We start from the raw sequence: 20,096 nt of genomic DNA on the forward strand, positions 1-20,096 counted from the left end.
AGTCAAGCAGGTTGCACATTTCTTGATTGCAACACATCAAGCACCACGGCATGTTAGTCACTCCTCCTTTTTCTTGTCTGGATAATACATGATCCCCCCTCCGGGATTTCACGCCCTGTAGCAACAAAGCAGAGATCAATCCCACTGCACCCTCCCCTGACACAAAGTCACTTTAGTAACTATCTATCAACACGGGCTAAAAAATTGTGTATCATCTATATCTTTATATGCATTCTAAATTCTATTGTCTGTATTCTATATTTCTATTTACAGGCTGAAAGCTGGGTGTTTATTGAAAAACACAAAATTCTTAATTAAAAAAAAAAACATATGTATCTATGCACTGGAGTGGGCGAGTAAGGGCAGTATCCCTTTAACACCAATATGCTAATCAGAGCAAAATTGGATACATTTTCTACGCTACCAACGACAACAACCAACAAAATTAGAAATACGTTCTAAATTATTGAATACCTGAATTCGAGATCCACAAACATAAGCAAGTTTTAGTTGATCACTTTGTTTTCCAGCTAAAGTGGTAAGCTTCTCCAAAATGTCTCTATAATGACTTCCTGCTCCTAATAATATACCATATTTAATTGGCTTTTCACCGTCAACCGGAAGATCTGGAACAAATACACATTTCAAATTGAAAAGCTCAATAATAAAAAAAAAAAAAAACAAAAGAAAACTGGAAGTTCAGTTCAGTTCAGTTTCTATTATTATTACAACACATATTTACAAGAGCGCTACTCCAATGGTCTCCATAAGCCTCCATGGCCAGTAGTATGGAGGCTAAATAACACTAAACTTAAAATCAATAAGCAAAAGAATTCAGTTTATCATTTTTCCAGCTAAAGTGGTAAGCTTCTCCAAAATGTCTCTATAATGACTACCTGCTCCTAATAATATACCATATTTAATGGGCTTTTCACCGTCAACTGGAAGATCTGGAACAAATACAAATTTCAAACTGAAAAGCTTAATAATAAAAAAAAAAAAAAAAAAAAAAAAAAACTAGAAGTTCAGTTCCTATTATTATTACAACAAATATTTACAAGAGCACTATTCCAATGGTCTCCATAAGCCTCCATGGCCCGTAGTATGGAGGCTAAATAACACTAAACGTAAAATAAATAAACAAAAGAATTCAGTTTATTCAGTTAATACAATAATACAAAAAACTCAAGCAACACGAGAAGACACCAATCCTTGATCGATCCCCACATTTACAACCTATCGATCCTTGGACACCACCCATTGCATAGGGCAAAAATAGCTACCACCCAAGCCCCTGTAGTAATAACATTAAGTCTAACAATAACAAATAAATTAAAATTAAACTAATCAATGCCATAATTAAAACTTTACATATCAATTTTGTATTTTAATTTAAGAAAATTTTTAAGCTGTTTTAAAAGTACCGGACGAGTGATTGCCACGGATTTCATCCGGGAGTGTGTTCCATGCTTTAGGACACGCGACCAAAGGATTAAAATCAGACCTAACTGTTTTCGTTTGCGAAATTTGCACGTGGTTTGTATTTCGAAGCGTATAAAAAATTTTATCTTGCAAAAAGTCTTGGAAAAAAAAATTCAAAGCACTTATGCAACTCACCATTGAGGAACTTGAAAATAAGGGTTGCACATGGCATAGTATATAAAGCGTTTGTAGTTAGGAGATCATGTTGATAATGCAAATTTGCTTTTTTAATAATTACATTAGCTTTCTGTTGGATTGCTTTAATTTGGTGCAGCAGAAGAGGGAGGGGGATGAAGGGAGGGAGAAGGTGGTGAGAGAGGAGGGAGAAAAGAGAGGAGCGACAGGAGAGATAGGTGGGAGAAAAGAGACAAGAGGGAGAAGAGGCAGAGGAAGGAAAGGAGAGAAAGAAAAAAGAGAGAAAAAGTAAGAGGTGTTCGAGAAGAGAGAAAGAAGGAACGGGAAAGATGAGAGGGGTGATAAAAAGAGCTAGGGGATGGAAGAGGCAGAGGAGATATGGCGGTAAATACAGAGATAAAGAGAGAGAGAGAGAGAGAGAGAGAGAGAGAGAGAGAGAGAGAGAGAGAGAGAGAGAGAGAGAGAGAGAGAGAGAGAGAGAGAGAGAGAGAGAGAGAGATGAGAGGAAGGGGCAGACCCATAACTTATTGAAATTATAAGTTTACTTCTGGGACAGCCAGGGAGACATGGAGATATTCGGGGTTATTTGAAGTACTTCATTATTGTCAACAAAAAAACAAGAGCTAAGAGCTGATATGGCACTTGTGACGAGGTCGGAAGAGCCAAGAGCTCATATGGTATGAGCTCTAGCAAAAGTCTAAGAATCAATAGATTACTTTAAAAGGAAGATCAGAGGCTTAATGCCGTTAGGGGTTTAAAATAAGAGCTCTGAGTCACGAGGTCCTTATAAATATCAAAATTCAATAAGATCCGATCACCCACTCGTAAGGTAAAAAAACCTAAATTTTTCGAATTTTCCCTCTCCCTTCAGCCCCCCAGGTGGTTGAATCGGGGAAAACGACTTTATCAAGTTAATTTGTGCAGTTCCTTGACACGCCTACCAATTTTCATCGTCCTAGCACGTCCAGAAGCACCAAACTCGCCAAAGCACTGAACCCCACCACCTAACTCCACCAAAGAGAGCGGATCCAGTCCGGTTACGTCAATCAAGTGTCTACGACATTTATAAGCGTTTTCCAAGATTTCCAGTTTACCCCTCCAACTCCCCCCAATGTCAACAGACCAGGTCGGAATTTGAAATAAGAGCTCTGAGACACGAGTTCCTTCTAAATATTAAATTTCATTAAGATCCGTCACCCATTCTTAAGTTAAAAATACCTCGATTTTTCTCATTTTTCCAAATTAACAAACCCCAGCTCCCTCAAAGAGAACGAATCCGTACCAATTTTGTCAATCTCGTATCTATAACTTGTGCTTATTCTTCCCATCAAGTTTCATCCCGATCTCTCCACTCTAAGGATTTTCCAAGATTTTTGTTTCCCTCCTCCAACCCTCTATGTCCTCGGATCCAATTCGAATTGAAAATGGAGCATCTGAGACATAAGGTTCTTCTATATGTCAAGTTTTATTAAGATCCGATCACCCATTCGTACGATACCTCGATTTTCACGTTTTCCAAGAATTCCGGTTTCCCCCTCCAACTCCCTTCAATGTCACCGAATCTGGTGCGATTCAAAATGAGAGTTCTACAGCAAAAGATCCTTCTAGATATCAAATTTCATTAAGATCTGATCACCCGTGCGTAAGTTACAAATGCCTCATTTCTAATTTTTCTGAATTACTCCCCAAGAGAGCGGATCCGGTCCGGTTATGTCAGTCACCTATCTTGGACTTGTGCTTATTCTTCCACCAAGTTTCATCCTGATCTCTCCGCTTTAAGCGTTTCCCAAGATTTCCGGTCCCCCCCCCCTAATGACACTGGATCCGGTCGGGATTTGGAATAAGAGATCTGAGTTTCGAGGTCCTTCTAAATATGAAATTTCATTAAGATACGATCACTCTTTCGTAAGTCAAAAATATCTCATTTTTCAACTACAAAAGAGAGAGTAATGAGGACTTTTTCCACAAGACAGTGGACCAACAAAACCTTTTTTGAATATATCTAAGGGCCGTCTTCAGCAAAAAAAAATAAAAATAAACAATAAAACACTTACAATAAAAGTTCTCGGTTAAAAATCCATTTTTTTAAAATAGCCTTGGCATCATTACTTCTTAACGAAAAGTTTCAGCCAAGACTCTCTTCTGTAGTCGTATTATGGAAAGGCAGTGTGGTCTTCGTCCTCATTTTTTCTAATTTTTTACAATTCACCCTCCCCCAAAGAGAGCAGATCCGTTCCGGTTATCTCAATCCCGTATCTAGGACTTGTGCTTATTTTTCCCACCAAGTTTCATCCCTATCCTTTCACTCTAAGCGTTTTCCAAGATTTTAGGTCCCCCCCAACCCCCCAATGACACCGGCTCCAGTCGAGATTTGAAATAAGAGCTCTGAGACACGATATCCTTCCAAACATCAAATTTCATTAAGATCCCATCACCCGTTCGTAAGTTAAAAATACTTCATTTTTTCTATTTTTTCCGAATTAACCGACCCCACACTCCCCCCCCCCCCCAGATGGTCAAATCACGAAAATACTTTTTCTAATTTAATTTGGTCTAGTCCCAGATACGCCTGCCAAATTTCATCGTCCTAGCTTACCTGGAAGTGCCTAAAGTAGCAAAACCGGGACAGAACGACATAATTTGCGATTGCTATATGTCACTTGGTTAATACTAAGTACCATAAAAAGGCAAAACCAATATATTATTCAAGAAACAGACAAGAAGGGGGGAGAAGGGGAAAGGTTGGGGTTGATAAAAGTCGATTTCAAAAAACAAAATACATGGTACCAATACAGAAGAATATTCTGTTAGAAAAAATGACAATAGTTTATCAATCACGACTTATCAGGTGGGCACCATAAGCCTATAAGGGTTATGATACCTTGAATCTTCCACGCAAGCATCGTGACACGCCAGCCATAATTAAACGGTAACCCAAATTATCAATAAAAAGATATAAAAACAAAACCATGAGAAACAAAATAACTTACACATGACTTCGACGTGGATAAAGTTGTCTAATGGAAGTGGCAGTGAGAGGTATGTAAAGGGGTCAAAACGAACACTTTCTCTCTCACAAGCCACGCAAGTCAATTTGCTCTTTAATTGGCCATGAAAGAGATCTACAATAATGGAACGGTTTCGACGCAAATGATTATCCCAAGCCTGGAAAGAAATGTAAATAAAGGAATTAATTTCTGTTTATTCGCCCCATTATGAAACACAGCGAAGAATATTCAAGGAAAAGCTTTTAAGCTGGTTTTGTCACCACAAATCATCTAGGCAGAAAATCTCAAATTCTTGGTTGTCTGTTTACTTCCTTGTATCATACCATATTATTGAACAATGCTTCTTAATTTATATTTTAAATTTTGTAACTCATGGCAAAATCGTTAATAACATAACTTAATCTTTCAAACTTTTTGAATCTCATTTGAGGGAAGAACTTAAATAGATAGATCTTTTTCATTGACTTAAAAAGACAAATAAAATGAAAATCAATGACAAAACAAAAAATAAAAATGACTCGCCCGGCTTGAGGTGTCCTTCATCGTAACGAAACTTTTCAGTGGCTACGATTACCTAGTACCTGATTATCTAAGTTTCTAGAAATTCAGGGAGGATAGAAACGCTCAGATCATAAGCTAAAAACATAATAAATAACGAAAAAATGGTAAAAACTACGCTCGGTCCCACATTCTGGCATAAAAAATAACAACAACAAAAAATATAAAAATAACAACAAATAACATAAAAAAAATAACTAATAACCAACATACGACAACATACAAGAAATACTACTACTTACTACCACTACAATTCACTTCAACATCGAACACCATGAGGCCAACACAGCTGTACAAGTTTCTCCTCTACCCCAATCTTTCTAAGAATTTACTATTTCCCCCCCCCCCCGCATTTACTCCAATGTTTTTTTTAGTTCTTTGCTACAAACTTCTCCCACCTCTTTCGGGGTGACCCGTTTTATGTTTGGCTAAAGATGGATGGCAAAGCACAATCTTTGGCACAATCTCTCATACTATATCCGTAATACATACACAATCTAAAATAAATGACAAAATCATAATCCCTCAACCTTCATCCGTAAAACGTGCACAATCTAAAATAAATCTAAAATGCAGAATATAAAAATAAGCACAATCTCTCATCCTTCATCCGTAAAACATGGCTTAGCCATTTAAACATTTTTTAATTGTCTCTTTGTGCCATGGCCTTTCCTAACTAGTTGACCCCATAACTAGGATAGTTGTAACTACCTTAGTTGACCCCTTGTTAGCTTCCAAGAAAGAGATGTCGGAGGTTAGGACAACAGACCCATATTCTTTTTGATTTCCTTAAGGCAATAAACATAATCAAGAAATAACCTAGTTTTTTCCTCATTCAAGGCTCAGCGGCATATCCGCCTAGTTGTAAATATCCTAGTCAACCCCTTATTTTCTTCTGAGAAAGAGATTTCGCAACTAAGGTTGGGGTCTCAGTAAGGGTGATCTGTTGTCCCAACCTTAGTTGCGAAATCTCTTTCTCAGAAAAAAATAAGGGGTTAACTAGGATAGTAACGAGTAGGCGAACATTCTGCCTTGAATGAGGAAAAACTAGATTATTCCTTGATTATGTTTATTGGCTCAAGGAAAAAAAAAGAATACGGATCAAGTAAGGGTTTACAGACAGACAAACATTAAAAAATAATAATTAACACTTACAATCGAAGCAATCTGGTACGTCCCAAAGTGCCGGTAAAAGTAAACTTGAAATTAGCAGGTGCTAAAGGTTACAAATGCTAAAGGCACTCTTTTACTCTTTTCCCCAACTTTTATACTTTATTCCCCAACCGTAATTTTTGCCTCTGACGTTAACATTTTCCCACAATTTTCCCGGTATTTGTCTTCCTCTAATATAAATGGTCAGTTTCTAGCTCTCTTATACAAGAGCTTCCTTTATTATTTTTATCAGATGTAAATGTGTTGTTTCAAAGGACAATTGACTATTTAATATAATATTTAATATATGAAACAAATTTGTTACACAGTTTACTGTTTGGTATGCGGTCAGTCAAATGAGTAACTAAAACTATTTTTAGAATATTTTGAATTTCCTTTAGAAAACTTCACTTGAGGTTCCTTTGAGTTCTTTCAGTAAATATTTACTAATATTTTGAAGTTTCTTTAGAAAACATTCAACGCATCTTTCTCAGTATTTCGAAGTACCCAAATTTCAGAGCCACACCTGATTAGTATTATAAAGTAGCTTTCAATAGTCTAGTTCTTATCTTCCTCTAGTTCTAGTACTTATCTTCCTATTCTTCCAAACTTTTTTCAACTCCACAGAAAACCTTATATTCTTATACCCGATGTCCTAACTTCACTTTCCATTCTCAACTATTTCTAGTCTAAGCGACTTAGACTTCTTAAAATAAACTTCCGCCCTGAAATCTCAAAACCTCCAAGAATTCAGTCATTGTGCAACATTTTTCTCTAGGACACTCAAAAACATCTCTAAGAGAGCTATACCTTTCTATTTGGTACCATATTTCTCTATTTCCTTGATTTCTCGTACATTTTTCAACACAAGAAATAAAACAGCATACAATAAATAGCCAAGTTTAGTTGACGAGAAAAAAAAATGCTTCAATATAACTTGCTTAAACTTCCAGTAAATGAGCTAAACGTAAAAAAAAATTACAAAAAAAAACTTTATAAACTCATATTAAGTTTAATACCACTATGCCAATTAATTACCTGTGGTTACGTATGTGATATGATGTTAAGATTAAAAGCTTTTATGGACCATGGCTAGTAAAACAGCATAAAGATTAAAAACAAAGACACACCCGTATATTCAAATTGAATTACAAATTATCCGAATTTTACCCCCCTACCCCCTCTACTGCAGATAGTAAAATAGCAAAATACTAACCGTTCGATTTTGTCCTAGCTTTGTTTCAGGGATACCCTTTATTGGGGTATCCATCAGGCCTATCGGGGCCATCAATGGTTATTAAAACCATCGAAGACCAGAAAAATCATGCTAGATATCTAGTCTTTTGCTACGATACCCACTCAGAGCATAATATAGCTGAAATACATACCCGCAACTGGAATAACCATTTTAAAGAAGCTTGTACAAAGACAGATAAAGACGTAAATGAGGCTTTCGAACAGCAGCTTCCTTTTTTTTGACATCCACTTCAGACATTCACTTCATTCTTCGCTAGTATTGGTAAGAATATTGCTTCTACAGTTACTTTGTCCCGGCCTAAGCATGACTTTAGACCTTACTTCAGGCCGTTTTGTCTCAAGTCTATGTTTCTAGAGCCAGTAACAATAAGCGAAATTATTAAAATTGTTAATGGCCTGAAAAACTTGTCCTCATCTGGGCCAGATTCTATTCCTACAAAGGTAGTTATATCTATTTTTCCTTCAATAGTTTTGCCTCTAACAAAACTTGTTGTGGAGTTTTTCCGGATGCTCTAAAGCTTGCTTGAATTATTGTTTTGTATAAAGGTGGACCAAGAAATGATGCAGTAAATTATCGATCAATTTAAATTTTATCAGTTTTTAGTAAAATCTTTGAAAAGACTAAGGTTACTCGTCTCCTTGCTTTTTCGAAATCTAAACACTTTCTTCATGATTTTCAATTTGGTTTCCGAATGATGCACTCAACTGAACATGCTTGTATGACTTTTGAATTTTGTACATTCTGCTTTAGATTCGGGATTAGTTCCGACTGCTACTTTCCTGGATATTCGTAAGGTATTCAATTCCTTAACCCATGAAATTCTTCTATCGAGGATGTCTCATTTTAGTATAAGGAGAAATGTATTTTCTTCGTTTCAGTATTATCTGAATGATAAGTTAATCTCTGTTGAAACTTTTGGCGTCCCCCAGAGATAAGTTTCAATCTTTGAAAAGGCTATGGTTATTCGTCTCCTTGTTTTTCTGAAATCTGAACACTTTCTTCATGATTTCCAATTCGGTTTCCGAATACACTCAATTGAACATGCTTGTATGACTTATAAATTTTGTACATTCTGCTTTAGATTCGGGATTAATTCCGACTGCTACTTTCTTGGATATTCGTAAGGTATTCGATTCCTTAACCCATGAATTTCTTCTATCGAAGATGTCTCATTTTGGTAAAGGAGAAGTGTGTTTTCTTTGTTTCAGTCTTATCTGAATGATAGGTTAATCTCTGTTGCTCTACTTTTCCGTTCGCCTCAAAAGTGAATTGGCGTCCCCCATGGATCAGTTTTAAGGCCTGTGCTATTTTTGAATAATATAAACGATCTTTTTTATGTAGTAAGAAAGCTAAAACTTGTTAATTGATGTAGACTTCGTCATCCTAAGCCTTTCCTTGCCCATAGTAGCAACTATAGTTCGCCTTCGTATGATGTCCTTGTTTGTTTTGCTGATGACAGCAAACTTGACGCTTCGGGAAAGTGCGAATCAGAGCTTCGAAAAATTGTAGATACGTCTATAGGACTTATGCAAAGTTTTAGAGATATTATTGAAATAAAAAAAAAAATTATGTATTAGTATTAATTAATAGAGTTACTAGTATTAATAGAGATGAAGTGGATTTCAGAATAAATTCAATTCATAATAGTTTAATTAAAGAGTAGGCAAAATCGTCAACCACTAGTGATTTGCATAACTGTCCTCGAGCAAGTGATAACCTTGCAAACAAAGTCAGGATGAGGTCAAAGCTGGAAAAGCCAATGGATTGCAGCTAAACTAGGAAGCAAAAAATACATTTAATTTATAATTCATAAGTTTATTTATTAGCCTGGGCGATTTAGTTAGTGGGTGATGGATCTGGGGTTTTGTGAGTGACCCATTGTTTGCACTATAGATTTCGCTTTGGTTTTATTCTTACGTAGTAACATCAGTGCTGGAAGTTTATATATAATGTGAGTTGTAGGCTACTTACTTATTTATGTAATAACTATTTTTTTTCTCTTTACTTTTTTTTGGTTTTTCGTTTTTTTCGTTGAGAATGGCTCCCAGACATGTGGCCGAAATATCCAGATTTTTTTTTTTTAAGTTAGCGTTGTGTTATTTTTATTTTTCGTTCACTGCTTTATTGAAATTAAAACCCGTTTTATCAGGTAATCTTTAATCTCAGTTAATTAGCGTTGTGTTGTTTTTATTTTTCGTTCACTGCTTTATTGAAATTGAAACCCGTTTCCTCAGTTAATCTTTCGTAAATGGAAAAGCAGTGTGGTCTAGGAAATCATTTACGATCTTATCTTATGAAATTTCACAACTTCTAACCCCCATAATCTAAACCCTAAACCCAAATTTATTTTTTCAAATTAAGAATTTTGCACTTTTATATAACTAAATAACACGTACCTCCGTTGCTACTTCTTCATCAGGTCGTCCATCTGAATCTTTTAGTTCAACATAAGGCTTTTCTGTGATCCTGTTGAGGTCTTCATGAAGACCGTCTAACAAGAAAGCTAACAACTCTTGCGCATCGTGCTGCTGGCAATCACCAAATCTAGGGGCGTACTTGTAAATTGTATCCTAAAAAAACAAAACTTTTAAATGGAGTGGGTTCCATGGTTACAGGCATTCTACAGAGCATAAACCTTAAAGGTATTAAGGACAGCAAAAATGAAACATAACTTTTTGAATCTTTTATTGGAAACTTACACAACCAAATATATCTTTAAAATTTGGAAAAAGCCAGGAATTCAGTTTTTTATTTTTGGAAAAAGTTCGGGAGTTCAGATTGAAAGGGAACTACATACGCAGTTTTGGTATTAATAGGCAAAAAATAAAAAGAAGAAATGAGGAGGAAAAGCAAGCTAAAAATTATGACACCCAAGAGATCTACCAAGGTATAGCTTTTCTTCGTGGGTTTGGTTGTCTTATGGAATCAGAAGAATATTATTGTTAGAATTATTAAGGACAAATTAACTAATTAATATAACCATTTTACTGTTGTAGATTTTAACTGTCAAGTTTTGCTTATTTATATTCGAAGTTCAATGTTGCAATTCTGGCGAAAATGTGGTACTGCCAAAAAAAAATTTATAATATGAACCAACTAAATAAAAAACCATCGAAAATCGCGGTTTTGACGTATGAACAGTACTAAGATGGGTCCAAAGGGCAAAAGCGGTATTTATTTTGATGTCCTTGGTACTTTAAAATAAATCCTAGAATATCTCTATACCTCTACCAGCTACAATCCCTCAAGAAGCGGCTCTTGATAAACGAAATCAACCCTAAGATTAAATATAGATAAATTAAATAAAATTGAATATTGTACCGAATCACGATGCTTATTTCTACGACTGTACGTTACCCATACTCTTTGTTCTTTACCATGAAAGTTTTTAAGCCAAACTGGTCAGCCATTACAAAAAAAAAAAAAAAAAACAACAACAAAGAGAGATAAAACTCAATGAAAAGACAACAAACGAGACTGCAGCCAGTAGAATGAAAAGACGAAAGATTAAAACCACACGGATATTTCGCCTGTATGTAAACTAGGCGTCTTCAACACAAAAGAAACAAAGATAAAAAAAAAAAAGTATAAAATAAAAACTAAAAACAAATAAAACCACCACCAATATTACTAAAATACAGTTGTCGCAACTGATCCACGGTAGGAAACAGAAGCTATTAGAGTTACTTCGATGAGAACACCAAAGAACTGAGTAAAAAAGTATAAAAATTGAAACAAGTTAATTATTCTGTTCCGAAATAATCCTCTTGTTATCTATTCTTGAAGCAATTCTTTTTGGTCTAGTAGGTAATCTCGTCACCAGGTGATTATATTAAATCTTAATTCCCTTATTGACAATTGCTTCATTTTTCAAAAGACTATTTAAAATCGTAAATGCATAAAATTTACTCATTTTTCGACGTGGAAGAAATATACGTGATTATTTTCTGAATCAATTCTTTTATAGTTTAAATTTATGTCCATTGATGATAATTATCGTTTGAACTATCAAAACTTTGAGGCATCTTTTTTTTCCTTTTCCATTGCACTGTCTCGGAAATATTGTCACTATTTATTTCTTTATTTTTATTTCTCTGTTTTCTGCAAAAACAAAACAAAACAAAAACAAAAAAAAATCTTGGCACCCAGGATTTCGGACATTTTGCATTGGTTCGATAAAAAGAAACACTACCAGCTAAACATCAAGTAAAAATGAATTACTAAGAAGTTACTAATAATCAAGTAATTAATTATTAAGAGGTTAATAATAATTGTCAATATACAAATAAGAAAACTTAAATAAACTTAATAGATACTCCTCAAATACTTACTCGTAGCACCCAGGATCTTGGCACCCAGGATTTCGGACATTTTGCATTGGTTCGATAAAAAGAAACACTACCAGCTAAACATCAAGTAAAAATGAATTACTAAGAAGTTACTAATAATCAAGTAATTAATTATTAAGAGGTTAATAATAATTGTCAATATACAAATAAGAAAACTTAAATAAACTTAATAGATACTCCTCAAATACTTACTCGTAGCACTCCAGGAGATATATTTTTAGATAAGCCATCCCAGAGATTTTTCACTAACTGACCATAGCTTAATGCCATCTGTCCCTTCATTCCTAAAGGATTAGTCCTATAAAAAAAGAAAGTTAAAAAAATAGTGGAGGGGGAGGCAAAATAAAATCTAAAGCATTAAATTAGCTGCTGAAATATTAGTAGATATTTTATACAAAGGAACATTTAAACTAGTGTTGAGCCTCTTTTTCATCTTTTTTTAGAGATCATAACAAAGGAAAAGAGGCACATCACTACATATTCTGCAAGCAGAAATGAGCACAAACCGTATATTACATAAAAAAACACAAGACATTCGATAGATAAAGGGTATTTGCTATAAAATCTGCCATCTGTGGTGCCCCGCTGACTCAATATAGTATTTTCGCTTGCAAGAACTTGGAAGTACTAAGTTAAGTTCATTTTTGTCTGTTTACAGTCATACACAAAAGAAACAGTACAAGAAAAAACAAAATAAAAGAAATCTGATGGTAATCTTGAAAGCAAGTTCTGCTGGCATCTTAAGAGGCCGTGAACAGACAGATTTCGTAGGCCTGTTAAGAGAGCAGAGGGGCCAGCCAAGCAGTTTAATGTCCTGCTGGATAAATGAAATATTTTCACTTACAAGAACTTGGAAGAACTAAATGGAGTTCATTTTTGTCTGCTTACAAGCAAACAAAAAAGAAGTAGAAAAAGTAAAGAAATCTGATGGGAATCTTGAGAGCAAGTTCTGCTGGCATCTTAAGAGGCCGTGAACAGACAGATTTCGGGGGCCTGTTAAGAGAGCAGAGGGGCCAGCCAAGCGGTTTAATGTCCTGCTGGATAAATGAAATATTTTCACTTACAAGAACTTGGAAGAACTAAATGGAGTTCATTTTTGTCTGCTTACAAGCAAACAAAAAAGAAGTAGAAAAAGTAAAGAAATCTGATGGGAATCTTGAGAGCAAGTTCTGCTGGCATCTTAAGAGGCCGTGAACAGACAGATTTCGGGGGCCTGTTAAGAGAGCAGAGGGGCCAGCCAAGCAGTTTAATGTCCTGTTGGATAAATGAAATATTTTCACTTACAAGAACTTGGAAGAACTAAATGGAGTTCATTTTTGTTTGCTTACAAGCAAACAAAAAAGAAGTAGAAAAAGTAAAGAAATCTGATGGGAATCTTGAGAGCAAGTTCTGCTGGCATCTTAAGAGGCCGTCAACAGACAGATTTTGGAGGCCTGTTAAGAGAGCAGATTGGCCCGGCAAGCAGTTTAGTGTTCTGCTAGATCAATGTAATATTTTCGCATACAAACAATTGGAAGAACTAATTTTTCATTTTGTCTGCTTATAAGCATACGTAAAAGAAACAGAACAAGAAAACAAGAAAAGAAATCTGATGAGAAGCTTGAAAGCAGGTTCTGTTGGCATCTTAAGAGGCCATCAAAGGACATATTTGGAAAGACTGTTAAGAGAGGAGAGTAGCAAGCCAAGCAGTTTAGTACTCCCCTAGATCAATGTAATATTTCCACATACAAGAGCTTGGAAGAACTAATTTAAGTCCATTTTTGTCTACTAACAATCTAACAAAAGAGAAAGAGTACAAGAAAAAAAGAAAAGAAATCTGATAGAAAGATCGAAACCAAGTTCTGCTGGCATCTTAAAGGGCCATCAACAGGCAGATTTGGGGGGCCTATTAAGAGAGGAGATTGGCCAACCAAGCAGTTTATTGTCCCACTGTTTCAATGTAATTTTTTTGCTCATAATAACTTGAAAGAAACGTAAAATAAGATTCTTTATGTAAAAAAAAGAGGCAAATCTATTATATAATGCGACAAGAAGCCCTCCCCCCCCCCCAAAAAAAATGGACAATAAAATATTTCGCTACTGTAACACAGATGTAAAGAGGCTCTTTTCGATAATACGATGTCAAATCTCTCCGTGGAAATAAATTAAACTATTTTTCGTTACTTCGTCATCAAATACCTTTTTCATTGACAAATAAATTCATGAAATAAGACTTAGTTCGATCATTAAACTGTGAAGCAGCAAGAATTGTAAATCCGCAATCCAAGAACCCCAACCACCAAAATTCACAATCTTTCAGCTGTGGCGTAGCTAAAGGGGACAAGCAGGGAAGGCAATCCCCCAGCGCTGTCTCTGAGGGGACACAAAAATAAGTTTTTTTTCAATACTATGATCTATTGTTGTGGCAGTGATGGTGGGGGAACAGCTGACATTCTCCCTGGGCATTGGGAATCCTAGCTACACTTCTGTTTCCAGCAAGAACTTTAAATTCTCAATCTATATTATGAGCTCTCAATCTCGACTATCATTTGAACAATATTTTTATAATGTAAATCGTCACAGGAATGCCACACTTTACAATCCAGATTATAAATCAACGACCGGTTCGTCAGTGGAAAATCCTCGTACGAAACTAAGCATTCAGATTCTGATCCATATTACACTTGTTGATGTTTTCAAAGTTGAATTCACCTCATCAAGGGTCAATAGCTTCAGAACTTTAATTCTTACATTCGAGTATAGTTTCGGCACATACAACCAAAGCAACATTATTCTAGACTAATTTTCTCATATCAGGCTTGCCAAATTATATATCATTGTTACCCCTCTAGGGGCAACATAGTAAAGAGTGACCCCAGCCCATACTAACCGAAAACTTAAAAACAGCTCCTTAATAGAACTATCTAGTGAGATAAAGTTTTCGTTTAATACTTATTCAGAAGTGGTAACTATTATTGTGGATTATATTAATAATAAAACTTTATTGAGAAGACAAACCTGAGAAAATCATATTTCAGCTTGGGTAGCTCTGATGTACCCGTTTTTCACTTTTTATCTCTACAGTTAAGCATAGATCCGAACAGCTTTTTACGTCTCTTGCTTCTTTTTTTTTGGGGGGGGGGGGAGGGAGGGAAAACTGGTTATCAGAATATGTGTCATATTTTGAGTACCAAATTCCTCAAAAATCTACACAGGCAAAGCGTCATTTTACTTGTATCCTTTTTGTTAATATGATCGTTAAACGTTGTATTGTCAAAATTCAAGTATATTAGCTCTAAAGTGCACTAATCACACCCGACAGCACTGACATCAGATAAAGATTTTTCAGAGCCAACATTTCTTCATAAGATAAATAATAGCCAAAAATTGTCAACATTAAAAGACTGTTTAGCTATTACAATTACAGAGCAGGTGTCTTGCTACAGATATTATGCTTAAGCTGTATAGAGGGTAGAGACACTCAATCAGAAGTTACATTACATTGTATTTCCCTAGCTATTCATTTCCTGAATAGTCAAGATATATGGTAGATAAGAAAAAATGACTATAGACAGCGGTGCAGCACAATCAACAAGTACACACAAGTACAGAGCCATATCCATTCATAATTTTTTCATAGTTTATTTCATTGCATGCAAAGTTTGGCGCGAGAGGAGTGGTCGTAAAACTCCGAAGGTGATTCTTCGATTGGTTATCATAAGTTCTAGTACCTTTTTGACGACACAAAAGTAATTAAGAGAGCAACCAGGCTGCCTCCCATGTCCTTTAAATATCCTCCCAAACTCTTTGACACAGAATTTAATTTCCAAACAGCAATTTCTTTTAAAACTTCGACAGGTCTAATAAGTGTGCCTCCAGGCAGAGCATTACCCCCTCAGTCCCAGGGGCAATGACCCTTAATTATGTATATTACCTGTTGTTCACATATATGTTTTAGTAGAAAATAGGGTCATGCATGATCCTGGTTGTCCGGTCAGCTAGGAGCATTTGAGGATTGTTTGCTGGGCATGATTACTAAGATTTCCGAAGTACTTCAAGGGAAATAACACTGAAACAACATGCAAACATGACTAAATGAAAAGGTAGGCTACTATATACAACCAATGCCCCAATTTTCAAATAATTTTCAATATCTTGAAGATGATTAGGGAAATCAATTTGAAACGTTAATGGAGTGTTGTAGTGGTAGGGGGGAGGAGTCAAAAGACTCCAAGCGTATTCAGGTCACTGAAACAGCACATCTAAAGTATCTTGGAAAGGGGTTTAGAGATAAAGTTGAAACTTCCATATGCTGTTGGGTAAAGAAAGAGAGGAGAGAGTGGGAAAGAGACCTAATATACTGCGTAGGGGAGGTAGGGGAGGGAAAAGCTAAACAACTTTTGTCTCTAACCAATTAAGATATTCCCTCCCAGAGAGTATTAGGCAGGATAAAAATGTAAGCCAGATCTCGAGTAGATTGAAGCGTTACCTTTTGGGTGATAATTACGAAAGATTGGAAATTTGTATGTTATTTCTCTTCATTTATTTATTTTTATTTATGTAGTAGTTGTAAAGCTATGTAATAATGCAGCCATCGTAAACAAGCCTTCGGGTTTTTGCAGATGGTTGCTGTATATTTGTTCGAATTTTTTATGTTAAATAAATAAATTTGATCTAAAATAGAAATTTTGCTGACCAAACTCCTATGAGACTTATGGCTAAACTGTCAAGTTCAGACTTCCAGGGAGTATTCAGGGGTAAGGGGCACGTGAACACTGAACGAAGGCATAGGGTAAAGGGTAGAAATAAATCGAAAGACGCTTCCGATTTACCAAAGTTCCATATTTGTTTAATTTCTTGGCAACTGCTCGGGGAATGAAATCGATACTTCCAGGTAATTTATTCACTCATTAAGTCAGTCATTACGGTACAAGTACAAGTACTTCACATTTCGACAAAGACCCAAAGAACTCGTGTAGTATTTCCAATGAATGACAACATGCGCTTCTACACGGACATCTAAGGTCCGTGCATCGTATGTCGCGCGTAAGGGAAGAAAATAGAACTGACAGAGAGTTCCAATTTATCCAAGGTAAGTTTGAATTATTAGACAATAGAAAGATGTATGTATCAGTACCGGTTGAAAACGAAGAAAAAAAAGATTTTTGGCGTGTTGCTGTTAATCTTATGACAAAAAAAAAAAAAAAAAAAAAAAAAAAAAAAACGAAATACAGGTTGTTTTCAGTCAAAATAACGCTCTTTAGAAGCGCTTTAGAAAGTTTAAGTGGTCCTATGTTAAAAGATCTTTGATCTATCTCCTAAGCTTCTATTACCACCTCTTCCATACGAAGTTGCCGGGGATAAAATAACAAATAGAGCCTAAGCATATAAGCATAAATATTTTCTATATAAAAAATACACGTTCTTAAAAAAATATTACTCGTCAATATCCTCGAATAATTTATACCGCCTGAAATGCTGCAACGACAGAAAAAATGTAAAGAACAAAACAGTACCTATTAAGCTCCTTCATGTAGTTTCTCTCTGTAAAATATTCAGTTAGTGGTTTTGTATTTGACACGCACTGCAGAGCAGAATTCATGAAACAGGTGTTGCCAAGGTTGTACAGACCCGTTGTACCACTTTTTACCTTTTCACCTGAAACAAAGATTTGTACACAAAAAAAGGTTGAATTTGAAAATTTTAAACAAAGGTTGTACAGACCCGTTGTGCCACTTTTTTGCTTTTTCACCTGAAACAAAGATTTGTACAGAAACAAAGATTTTGAAAATTTGGAACAAAGGTTGTACAGACCCGTTATGCCACTTTTTACCCTTTCACCTGAAACAAAGATTTGTACACAAAAAAAGGTTGAATTTGAAAATTTGAAACAAAGGTTGTACAGACCCTTTGTGCCACTTTTTGCTTTTTCACCTGAAACAAAGATTTGTACAGAAACATATGTTTTGAAAATTTTGAACAAAGGTTGTACAGACCCGTTGTACCACTTTTTACCTTTTCACCTGAAACAAAGATTTGTACACAAAAAAAGGTTGAATTTGAAAATTTGAAACAAAGGTTGTACAGACCCGTTGTGCCACTTTTTGCTTTTTCACCTGAAACAAAGATTTGTACAGAAACAAAGGTTTTGAAAATTTTGAACAAAGGTTGTACAGACCCGTTGTTCCAATTTTTACTTTTTCACCTGAAACAAAGATTTGTACAAAAACAAAGGTTAAATTTAAAAATTTGAAACAAAGGTTGTACAAACCCGTTGTGCCACTTTTTACTTTTTCACCTGAAACAAAGATTTGTACAGAAACAAAGATTTTGAAAATTTGGAACAAAGGTTGTACAGACCCGTTGCGCCACTTTTTACTTTTTCACCTGAAACAAATATTTACATTCTTAATTTTTTTTTACTCCTTTTTTTAATTTCTTTAAATTCTTACTATTTTTTCGTTTTACTCCTTTTTCTTATCTCTTTACATTCTTACTATTTTTTCTAACTTTTGCTCTAAACTTCAATCAACATCGACAATCTATTCTTTTTTAGCATCAGACATGAAGAAAAACTACCCAATGAGCCTGTGTTTTCCACATACCACAAACACTTCACGAGCCCAGCGATTTTCAGTCCAGAGCCCATAATCTTACCCTCATGTAATTTCTCTCATGGGCATTGACATTTTGTTTTTACCTGTTTTCTCGTACTTCAATGAAGACATGGGTGCTTAAAAAGCTTCACCGTGTTTGCGGCCTTCATTGTGGCCTCAAAAAGCTTCACCGTGTTTGTGGCCTTCATTGTGGCCTCAAAAAGCTTCACCGTGTTTGTGGCCTTCATTGTGGCCTCAAAAAGCTTCACGGTGTTTGTGGCCTTCATTGTGGCCTCAAAAAGCTTCACCGTGTTTGCGGCCTTCATTGCATCCTAGTAAAGGACAAACTCCAGCCTATAGTAACCGAAACTTTAAAAACTCTGTGGAAAAATGGCTCAGTGAACAAAATACATTTAAAGGTCGTTCACGAATTGTAACGATTATATACGTTTATCCTAATGTCAAAAGTTTATTATAAAACGAGTTTTCAGAATGACTTTTAGGCAAAAGAGCCTAAATCGGATTTGGAGGGAGGCCCAAAAATTGGAGATTTTTGGAATGGTAACAATTATTCCAGTTCATCTTAGTAGTAAAAGTTTTTATTCTGAGAATAAATATACGAAAATTTTAGATAGAGCTAAAATCCCTCAAAATGGCGGCAGTTCGAAACGACACCCTTTACGGGAGGTTTTCAGCCCCAAATTTTGATAATTGAACAAAATTATATTTTAGCCTGTGTGTTAATAATGTGTCTCTTTTTTCTTTGTTTTTTTTTGTGTTTTTTTTTACTTTTGAAGGATCTTCGCATTACGTTATTATTATTATTATTATTATTAGAAGGGTGGACCCACTATCAGTGGATCGAGGACCAGGCCTTCAAGGTTCATTGCCTCTAAGCTCCAAAAACTATACTCCATTTATGGTTTCAGGGAAACCAATGACAGGTTCGGTCACCCCACCCTTACCACATACCTTGTCAGCTATAGGATTTCTCCTTCCTTACATTGTCATCTAGGTTAACAATAACATTATGAAATATCTGAAGCCGATGTCTAATCCTAGCTGGTTATTCTTCTATCATATGCCTTCCTCTTTCCACAGTAGCCATTTCACATCTTTGGCATAGTTGGGATTCACCCACTATTCGGAAAAAATGTCTCCCGAAATATCTAATTCCCGTAATGGCTCATGTAGCTAATTGTCATCTTGGACCCTTTCAGTCGTTGAAAATGTTTAGTCACGGTGGGGTTGAGCTTCGGGAGTAGTTGACCTTCGTTTCCTTACATCCCACCTTCCTACGGCAACTCCGTTCCACTATCTCATTGCTTCAGCTCCTCACTGCCGCCTTCCAGCAACTCTTGGGAAACTGGAATGAAAGGTTCCCCAGTGACGTTACAGCCTTAGCTGCTTCATCTTCCATCTCATTACCCTCTATTCCAGAGTGCCCAGGGACCAACATCAGGGTAATTTGGTTTCCTTTGGATGCCAAGCTATTCAGGGTTTCGTAGCATTCCAATTTTCTATTTTGCCGGCTCTTTACGTTTGCATTACGTTGACTATCCAGAAAGTTGAGAAAACA

General features: G+C 35.7%; 1 protein-coding gene across 1 annotated transcript in view; it reads right to left on the minus strand.

Annotated features, from left to right (window-relative positions):
• The window catches only part of LOC136028474 (ubiquitin carboxyl-terminal hydrolase 32-like), a gene marked incomplete in the record, with an annotated part of 242,323 nt that overhangs the window by 122,923 nt on the left and 99,304 nt on the right, over window positions 1-20,096 (minus strand). Inside the window, 5 exon segments of the mRNA XM_065706316.1 lie at window positions 475-626; window positions 4,608-4,782; window positions 9,990-10,163; window positions 12,135-12,240; window positions 17,438-17,579. Of these exon segments, the coding sequence (XP_065562388.1) occupies window positions 475-626; window positions 4,608-4,782; window positions 9,990-10,163; window positions 12,135-12,240; window positions 17,438-17,579 (749 nt within the window).

This window comes from Artemia franciscana, chromosome 6, assembly GCF_032884065.1.
Source record: "Artemia franciscana chromosome 6, ASM3288406v1, whole genome shotgun sequence".
Classification (NCBI taxonomy): Eukaryota; Metazoa; Arthropoda; class Branchiopoda; order Anostraca; family Artemiidae; genus Artemia; species Artemia franciscana.